The sequence below is a fragment of the Orbicella franksi genome, chromosome 1, assembly GCF_964199315.1.
Source record: "Orbicella franksi chromosome 1, jaOrbFran1.1, whole genome shotgun sequence".
Classification (NCBI taxonomy): domain Eukaryota; kingdom Metazoa; phylum Cnidaria; class Anthozoa; order Scleractinia; family Merulinidae; genus Orbicella; species Orbicella franksi.
Window position 1 is genome coordinate 29,428,297 of NC_138145.1, and position 9,361 is coordinate 29,437,657.

General features: G+C 39.1%; 2 protein-coding genes across 2 annotated transcripts; one reads left to right on the top strand and one right to left on the bottom strand.

Annotated features, from left to right (window-relative positions):
• The first annotated feature begins 1,397 nt into the window (after positions 1-1,397).
• On the top strand, positions 1,398-4,460 carry LOC145501710 (5-hydroxytryptamine receptor 1E-like). The gene has a single exon (XM_081481124.1). It carries the CDS (start codon positions 3,189-3,191, stop codon positions 4,458-4,460), a length of 1,272 nt encoding a protein of 423 aa, XP_081337250.1. The 5' UTR covers positions 1,398-3,188.
• Positions 4,461-5,568: 1,108 nt separating this feature from the next.
• On the bottom strand, positions 5,569-9,329 carry LOC145501724 (uncharacterized protein CXorf65 homolog). The gene is made up of 5 exons (XM_081481133.1): positions 9,214-9,329; positions 8,386-8,472; positions 7,240-7,356; positions 6,436-6,504; positions 5,569-5,844 (listed from the first exon to the last, which is right to left on the bottom strand). The coding sequence occupies exons 1-5, from the start codon at positions 9,236-9,238 to the stop codon at positions 5,582-5,584; spliced, it is 561 nt and encodes a 186-aa protein (XP_081337259.1). The 5' UTR covers positions 9,239-9,329; the 3' UTR covers positions 5,569-5,581.
• Positions 9,330-9,361: the final 32 nt, after the last annotated feature.

The window sequence follows — 9,361 nt, forward strand, 5'->3', positions numbered from 1 at the left end:
CTTTGATACATTTATGTCAAAACCGACCACATGTAGGGATCTGTAGATTAGACTCATCAGCGAGCAACTCGAAAAGTTCATTTTATAACGTGTGAATGACACAACGACAATTTAGCATGGCTATTACTGACAAAGCTTTTCGCTGTCTAAACCCTCCTTCAGTCTATTGTTTCTGGAGCTTAATTACCTTTCAAATGCAAACAAGGAATCTATAAACCCGTCGGCTTTTATTTTACGGTCACGGTTTGTCGCTGCTGTATGATTGCAACACACTTTTGGCGCAATTTAGAAACTTTGCACATATTAAGTCGTACTCACGAAATTGTTCCCAGTGAAGGGCGAACGTTTTGGGTCTCTTTCAGAAGCGGAAGAAAGAGCATGAGAGGAAACACAGTCGATACGTCACTGAACTTTTAAGCTCACTTTTCTATCCGTGCGTTGTTGTTGTTTGTGTTACAAACAACTTTCTCCACCGGTTTGGCAACGTTGACAAAGGTAAGAACTTACGTAAAACTTTCTTCAAACATTAGAAGTTTTGCCTCGGCTCTTGAGTACTTGACAACTGCAATTACCGCCTCGTGTTGAACAAGAACTATACAAAGTTTGCAAATTCTCGGCTTTACAAGTTAAAGTAAACACGCGGTCGCGAGGCCGACAAACAATTTTGCAGTCCGCGGCGCGGTTTTATTCATGGACGAATGAGCAAATTTTCGTGCAAGAAGGACTGTGTATAAACATGAAGACCAAATAGGATATTTAACGTTAAATGAATCAGAAACCATTGAGGACTTTATTTTTCGTAGTTAAAAAGAAAGATACATACAATTACTATGCTGAAACGAGAAATGAAACGATTACGTCTCATTTGACCGAACAATGTAGTATTCAGTCGCATGACTCAGCTCGAAGAAGAACTAAAAGCTAAAGTACTCTTGACTAAATTACTGAATTCATGGCTAAATATCATTTCGTCTATACTCCTTTTCGAGGCAACAAAATCTGTATTTTTTTTGTATCTCAGCTTAGTTGAAAATGGCTTTGAATGGTTCTTAATTTAAGATGTTAAGTTATTACACTTTTTTAATTTCGTCCCGTGTTCCGACAAAGAACATGAATAATACATACGGTGTGTCTTTAAAAGAGAATATATTTAATTATTTCATTCTTTTCTTTCGTAACTTCGTGAGTGAAATAGCCAAAAACGCCGCCAAGATCGGTGACAGCTTATTTCGTATATTGTTTGACAAAACCACATTACCCAAATAAGTACTTAATGAAAACGAAAAAAGGTACTTCGTTGTGAAAAACCGCAGATGAAGCTTTCGCAAAAACAACATCGATATTGTGCGACAGCAATTATTGTCGCAAAGATTAACTTCCCCCAGAGAGTAAGAATTGCTAAAGTACCGTTATAAAACTCTAATTTTTGGCAGTGGTGAACATTTTCATTGGTTGCTCAACTCTTTAATCTCGTCAAATTCAAAACTTAGCAATCCAAAAAGGTTTATTAATTTTTGCATTGTTTACGTGGTACTTAAAGTTTGATGTTCTGCAAGAAACGATTTGACTTATTATGTAGCGTTCAGTAAATTTTGAAAATGTGTTGACATAACTGAAGTGTTCTGTCAAACTAGTTACATTCCTTGACATTTCTTTCTTTGCCGCGTCCAACTAGTAAAGAGCTTCAGTACAACAAAGAATGCTTTCCATTTTCCGAATTAAAAGTCGTAGAAAGTGCTCCAGTTAAGCTGAGGTGCCATTTTCCAGAGAAGCTAAATATAATTTTAAAATGTAAATTTAGATTTAGTCGTGATTTCCACCGCTAGGAATTTTTAAAAGCTCGCAGCAAATATATACTGACACCTTCGCTGGACCGCAAAATGAGACGGAGTTCAAAAGCTAATGATTTATACTGAATCTATATATATTGAGTTTGTGGTAGTTTAGTGTTTTCCTCTGTCAGCTTACGGTCAGCAAGTGAGGCCTCGTTCACGCTACGACGGAGAAATTTGAAAACGGAGGTTTCTCTGCGAAACTGCATCAAACGTTTTTCGTCCACCCTACGCTGGAGGAATTTAAAAACGGGACAATCACCGCTCATTTTGAATTTGTGTTTGAGGAAAACTGGGTCAGGGAAATCACATCATTATCGTAACGCTCCGTCATCCAAAATGTTTTCCGTCCAGGTGAAAACGAAAAGCCAGCGTTTTCAAGATTCCTCCGGTTTGAAGAACGTTTTCAAAAAGCTCCGTTTTCCTGACGGATTAGTGTGGACAGCAGGCCTAACCGTACAAATAAAGCTGTGTTTTCAAATTTCTCGGGCGTTGTGTGAACGCTATATTTAAAATCTGCTAGTTGATAAGTTCCGTTCTCATTTATTATTTTTCGTCCTTTTTTGCTGACTATAGGAAAACGAACCGGAATAAAAAGTTTCTTAACGGACAAAATATCTGGTCGTTTAACCCAATAGTTAACTGTTTAGACTAAAAATCTAGTGAATCGTGAAAATCAAAGTGTTTTGTTTATCGCAAGGTTTTGTTAAAGTTCCAAACACTGCCAATATCACCCGCTATGTGGGAGGCACGTGGTCTCTGCCCATTCAGTGGGTATAGAAATACCCCTAGTCGCTTCATCCCACGGAGACCAGAGTGAATTGTCGTTCTGATGGTGACTACGCTCGAACACAGACTTGACCTACCTTATTGACGTATCTAACCTGGCTATAAGATGTAGCAGCCCTCGTAAGCTTATAATTCCATTTGTCTTCATAGTGCAGCAATGTTATTGTTTCAGTTGGGGCTAGGGAAATTATTCTGTTGTTTGTTTTATTGCTCTTGTATCGAGTTATTCAAGTGAGACCTCCCATTTCGCTGCCTCTTCCCTGCTTCTCTCACCGTGACTCTGCCAAGCCAGCCAAAAAAAGAAAAAAAAGAAAAAAGGCCGGCGCTTATCTCCGGTCTCTGTAGCATAAAGCGACTAGGAGTATTTCTACTCCCCCCTGGATGGGATGTTAGTCCATCACAGGGTTACGTCCAGCATTTCATTCGCCGGTACCCATTTATACGCCTGGGGCCCGTTTCCTGCAGTTAATCATTTTTTTCTGTAGTAATGTACCATTCTAATCAATTTTTTTTCCTCCACAGAATTATGGTAAGAATTAATTATTCTCTGAATCCAAGGTCAAAAGAATGAATGATCTCCTGACCTCACCAGCCAGCCGCTCACAATCGGAAAAGGTCGCTGAAGCATTCTTCCTTGGGATCCTTTTCGTGATCGCTTTCCTGGCCAACATCACCATATGCTTCGCCATGCTACAGCCCCACCGCCTTAAGATCCCTGCAAATATATTCCCTTTCTCCTTGGCAGTGGCAAATTTAAGTCTAGCTATTCTACATACGCCATTTACCATGGCGTCAGTGATTATGGACCAGTGGCCATTTGATAACACATGGTGTCAGACTTCAGGCATGCTGATAAATCTGGTATCTATGGCGTCCAACTTTTCGATAGTCACTATTGCAATTCACCGTTACTATCTTATTGTCAAGCCTCTGTCTGTTACGATAAGTAGCCGTCGAGCGAGAACGATGGTGGCATTCGTTTGGTTCACCTCACTTGTCACAGCTGTTCCTCCATTGTTTGGTTGGAATTTTTACAGATACATTCCCGGGAAAGGGTATTGTTCAGTTGACTGGGAAAATGGCGGACCAGGCCTCGTGTACTCTATTTATCTGGTAGTTGTGAGTTTTCTTGTGCCGTTTGTGATTCTTCTGTACATTTATCGCGCTATTTATATGAAAACGAAGCGTCAAAGAATTAAAACTGACTACAACACCCTTCAAGGACTTCGGTCTGGGTATTTTTCGGACAATTTACCTCGAAGAAATTCACAGACTTGTTACCAAAAACTGGTGAGTTGTTTTAAAAGGAACAATTCACAAAATAGCACTTCATCGCCTACAACTGGCTCCGAAAGAGAAAATGTCTCTTCGCCAGCCACATCGACATCGTTTTCCTTCGAGTCAACCGCCCTAAGAAATGACAATACATCGCAAAAAGAGGAGATAAAGAGACGAAGAGAACTTCTAAGGCAAACTTTAACAAGTCAGAGCTCTGTATATGAACAGAAGACAGTTCAGAATGCGTTCATTTTACTTTTGACTTTCATAGTTAACTTAGCTCCGTATTACATCATCGGCCTTTGGTCGGGTTTTGCCCAGCAAACCCCTTCAGCGGTCTTAGACTTCATTGTGACATGGATATTCGTTTGCATGACAGCTGTCAATCCGTTGTTATATGGCTTTTTAAATCGCCAAATACGCCGCGTGGTCTTCAAGTCAGCCATAGGCCAGTTCGTTAGTCAGGTTTGTAAATGTTGGAATGTAGACTTACATTCCAGGTCTGACAGAGGCGCGAGTGGCTGGGGACGAAAAAATGACGGAGTGGATTCTGACTGTTGAATGGTCTTTTTTCATGGTAATAATATATATCTTCGGTCGGCGCTATAAAATGTTTAGTTTCTCATCGCCCAACCGAACAAATTTGGCTCGTATGAAAATGGATCACAGGCCAGATATAATCAAGGCTTGATTGATTGGGCCTTAATACGGACACAGAAGGTCTCGAGCGTATAGTGTCTGTTCTATGGAGGTGTCCGTATTGAGTATAGAGATAAAGAAAATTTATGAACTCTGGATATTCTTCAGGACCAAGTGAGTTGTCCGTAATACTCACACGTCCGTAGTTCTTTGATTCTCAGCTTTTTCTTTTGTTTAACCTACCGACCTACTGGCGAATATTTCTGGCCATGGCCTTATACACTATCACAATGAACGATGCCAGCAGTTTATTCTTTTTCTTTTTGAGATTCTTACATTTCGTAGACCGAAAAAGTGCAATAAGGAAATCACTGTATGAAGAGTCAATTTTTGGGTCACTAACCTCGAAATTTTGTTCCAAAAAAACAAAATAACCTCTCGATAGACAATTATCGTTAGATAATTTTTCTCCAAAATGTTCAGCCCTGACAAAATGAAATGTTTATACGGTGGCAGATGAAACCATGTAAATATATAAATTATATACAGAACATAAAGTACAATGAATAGATAGAAATACTGCAAAACAGGACTCAAGTTATTTATTTGTCACTTATGATATTTATTGATATATATCGTGTAAGCGTGCGTTATTTAGGGTGATAAGGATATTTAAATGTCTTGTAATTAGGAAAGGAAAAGTGGAGAGAGGAAGCTAAGGTGATCTTTCAGTTTGCATTAGTCTGTTACTTTACCAAATGAAACTCAAGTTATATTGTTCTTGAATGTTACGTTACTTCTTTATGAAAAAAAGAACATGAAGGATGACGAATCCTTTTTATCAGTCTTTTATGGGGAATTCAGGCACGTTATTTGTTTGACTCAACGTCACCAGATAAACAAAAGAAAGTTTCACCATTCCATTTTGAAACATTTACGCCCAAAAACTTTGTTCTGATCCAGGCCTCTATGGAATGGTGCTCGATGCCTTCCACGCCGAAGACTCGAAGTCGCTCAATGAAGCCCAAATAAATTTCCACATGTTATCGGGCCCGTCTTGCGCCATTAAATGAGGCACTAAGTGGAGCTTGGGCGAGTTGCACGCTCTGACTCCTCATTCTACTGCCCCTCCTCCCAGGGGACAGACCTCGTGATGAGCTAACTGGAGGTGCTAATTGACCCTGTTTAGGCCTTGGCGCTAGTGAGGCTCTTTTCCCACGTGCTCCGTCAGTTTGTAGCCTGCTCGGCGAGTCTCTTGTTGGCGAGCGCATTTTCTCGGGTTTTGGTGGTGGTGGATTTAGCCGCTCTATGTAAGAAAACAAGATAGAAACACTCTATATTAAACTATGAGAAGTTTGTGGTGACATTATGGTTATATTGGTATTACCCAGATCTAGTGGTTGTACGTACGCTGATCGTACGTCGCGTGGTCTTTAATTGGTGTTGAGTTGTTGATAAGAACGAAACTTTGTTTATTAAGCATGATGCAATTTGCCGGCCAAGATTTGAAAGAAAGAAAACGTGGTATTTCCAGATTATTTTTTGATTAAATAGGCTGCCTAAGTTCAATCCGGTAGAAACTTATATGGACGAAACAATGTTGAAACAGAATTGATTTCAGCACGCGCGCGTCTGTTTATTATACCTTTATCGGCCAGTGCACTTGAAACTATTGAAATTATTGCAATTGAAACTATTAGCCCAGACACAAAATTACAAGGCACGAGTATTAAAGACTTTACGTACGCATGTTGGTTCTTGCATGTTGACGGTGCAGAGCGAAATTATCTTAGCTTGAGACTAACTACAAATTGTCTAAGGTCCTTTGGCTCTTGTGTTTTTATCATAAACTGGATGAACTTCAAATTTATATTATTTAAAGCAAGGGCTTTCTTACCTAGGAACGCCTTATTCGTTTCCATTCCCTCCAACAGAGGCACAAACGTCATATTATCTCCTTCTGTTTCTGTAAGGTAAGTGGACAGAAAACATGCAAAGTAATTGAATGTGAAACTGGGAAAAAAGAGAAGGCAAACCAATGATAAAGCGTTGAAACAATCGGATTATAAAATTTCACAACGTTTTACTAGAACTAAATACTTCTAAATGCGAGGAACGTTTAGTAATAAGTAGTCTGACAAACTGATGCTAAAAGATTTTGGAATTGCTAGCAAGTTATTTAATTGCAAGGTGAGGTCTTGTCTCACAACCTCTTTTCTCTGGAAATATATCTTTAAACACAAAAACTACAAAACCGCCCGGGACCGAAGAGCTTAAACTAGCCGTAATGTGTCAGAGTGTCAGTAGACGCAGCTTTTTCTATCGGAAATTCGTGATTGGTTATCTCAATTATGTCTTTTTATTAGTAGCAGCCGGAGGTTTATATGGGTGACTATAATTTCCCAAAAAAATAAATAAGGGTATACAGTCTAACTGTTTTAATTTGTAGACTCTGTAAGGGTTAGCAGTCCAAAACTTGCAATTTGATGTATTTGTAAGGCAAAACTAATTGTACCATTCTCAGATCAACGGGTGCGTGACCGTGCTCTTTCAACGGTTCATATATAGAACTCTACTGGTATACTTATGCCGATGCTGTAATTTGATTGGCTGTACTATCAGCCGCGCATTCTCGGTCATCTCTAACGGGACTGAAATAGATTCTGCTCGAGTGGCCCAAAACAACAAAAAAGTAACTTACTTTCCCCTTTTACAAGAATGAGAATCTCTCTTTCATTCAAATATTTTGTCCCGTAATCCAGGAGATGACTTTGAAGATTTTTCAGTGAGCCACTCTCATCAGAAAGGTCAATAAAATCTAAGAAAAAAAAAAAGAACCATTAGAAAGTTAATTGTATATATCAGAGCCATCGCAGAATTCCCTCTGTCAGCAGTCTCTACCTCTCATCCTAGAAAGCGCGGAAGAGTTGTCAGTTGTCATGAGAGCTGTCGCGTGCATCTTAATCACGTGGAACGGATAGATCTTTCGATCGACCCTCCAGCCGCATGCGCAACGACGGCTTCGTACCCAGATAAATGTGTCTCTCCTTGGTTGAAGCATGGGATGCGTTAAGCGATTTACGAGCCTAAATTAGGCTTGTCGGTTTAACCATGCTCATGCTAGCAGCTGCTTGTAAATGGAAGGTAGCTGCCATAAACTTTATCGACACCTTGTGTCTCTGATTCCCACTGTTGTTACATTCTATCCCTTTATCGATTTTGATATGATTTCCCTCATTGTGAAAAGATTTCTGGCATCCAAATTAGATCAATAAGTAGTAGTAATTGGACCGAGTGGAGTACAATTCAGGGAGTAATCGGGCGTGTAATTTCAAAATCGGACGAGTGCGTAGCTACCCAGCTAGCAGAGCCGCTTCGACCTTTTCTAGACAGGTCGGGAAAGAGGAAGCCGCCTTAAGTCGCCTTCCTCTTTCCCGACTTATCTAGGAAAGGTCGAAGCGGCTCAGCTAGCAGGATAGAGCGTAGCGCGAGGCCGATTTAAAATTACGAGCACGATTAATCCAGGTAGTCCATAAAGCTGACTATCAATTAAGTTGCGTGAAAATAACAAATCGGTTGCCGAAAAATCAATCCCAAATTGTATGCAACTGGGCCATTTTTGTTTCCTACTCCTACAATGTAGTTATACATATAAAACTTCACAAAGAGAAAAGAAGAAATTCTGCAATTTCCTGCTCCCTTTTTACCGGTAAATTCCGTTCAAACTTAATCTTAAATTGAATAAATAGAGGAATGTTTATCTATAGCCCTCAGCGTGCCTTTTAAGCTTAACCACGACAACGCTAGCATCATCTGAAGTCTTTTCTAATAAACAAGATCTAGTTACCATCATCTTCGCAATCACATCTCTCCTTGATATTGCTCAGCAGAAGGCAGTTTCTACAGTTCGGATTAAAAAGTTCGGTTTTATCATCTGCGAAGAGAAATTCATAAATCAGGTTTTCGGTTTACGTTACGATGAAAATGAATTTGTTCCAAAATTGAAAGATTACGGAGACTTTTCTGAATAACCACTGTAGTCAGTAATTGTAAAATGATTTTCTAGTCTTTGAAAGGAAAAGGAACGATTCTATATTAATTTAAATTTAGCCTATAAGTTTCATAAAAGAAAAGGAAGCAATCTGCGTTCGCGTGAAACTTCACTAACATTTTCAATACATTATAGGTGAATGTAAATACAGAGGGCTTTCTTCCTTGTAAACACAATTTGAATTTACCATGGCTGTAACCTAATTTCCATACCGGACGATAATTTTTAATGTGATAGTATTTTTTTCTTTGAATAGGAATGGAAAAAAGGAAAAGCCAGCATATTTTTTGTGACTCTTTGGTGGTATTGTGTCATGCAGAGAATCTTACATTGTTCCGAAAAAGGTCCTATGAACATTAAGGAAGAAGTTATTGTTCAATTAATGCCTTTTAAGATGCTTCGGCCGCTTCTCCTGTATAACAAAGAAGCGTTTTTCTTCCATTCATGTCTGGAGAATTCTCAACTAAAATATTATAAATCTAGTGGAGAAAATACTATTGATTTAACATTTCCCTCATGCTGGCAAAAAATTAACTTGCCATTATTTTCTAGCGAATTTAGTTAACCATATTTTGAAGCTAAGTCAAGTAATCATAATGTCTGAGTGGTAAAAGTCCGCCAAACCTGCAAACCGTACAGTTATGAACATCTTGTGAGGTCATCGGCTTCGGAGAAAATGAAGAAAGTGACGGTATGGAATTGAAAGCTCAAACGTAGTCCTGTTTTGTCGATGAAATATTGTTGAAACAAAAAGACGCTCAACCGCTTATGT

Bases quoted from the DNA above. Each gene is read 5' to 3' on its own strand.
- LOC145501724 (XM_081481133.1), bottom strand. From the start codon at position 9,238: ATGTTCATAACTGTACGGTTTGCAG. The intron at 8,473-9,213 runs GTTTGGCGGACT...TTCTCTTCGCAG, and splicing joins CATAACTGTACGGTTTGCAG to ATGATAAAACCGAACTTTTT. The intron at 6,505-7,239 runs GTAAGTTACTTT...CTTACCTTACAG, and splicing joins CATTCTTGTAAAAGGGGAAA to AAACAGAAGGAGATAATATG.
- LOC145501710 (XM_081481124.1), top strand. From the start codon at position 3,189: ATGAATGATCTCCTGACCTCACCAGCCAGCCGCTCACAATCGGAAAAG.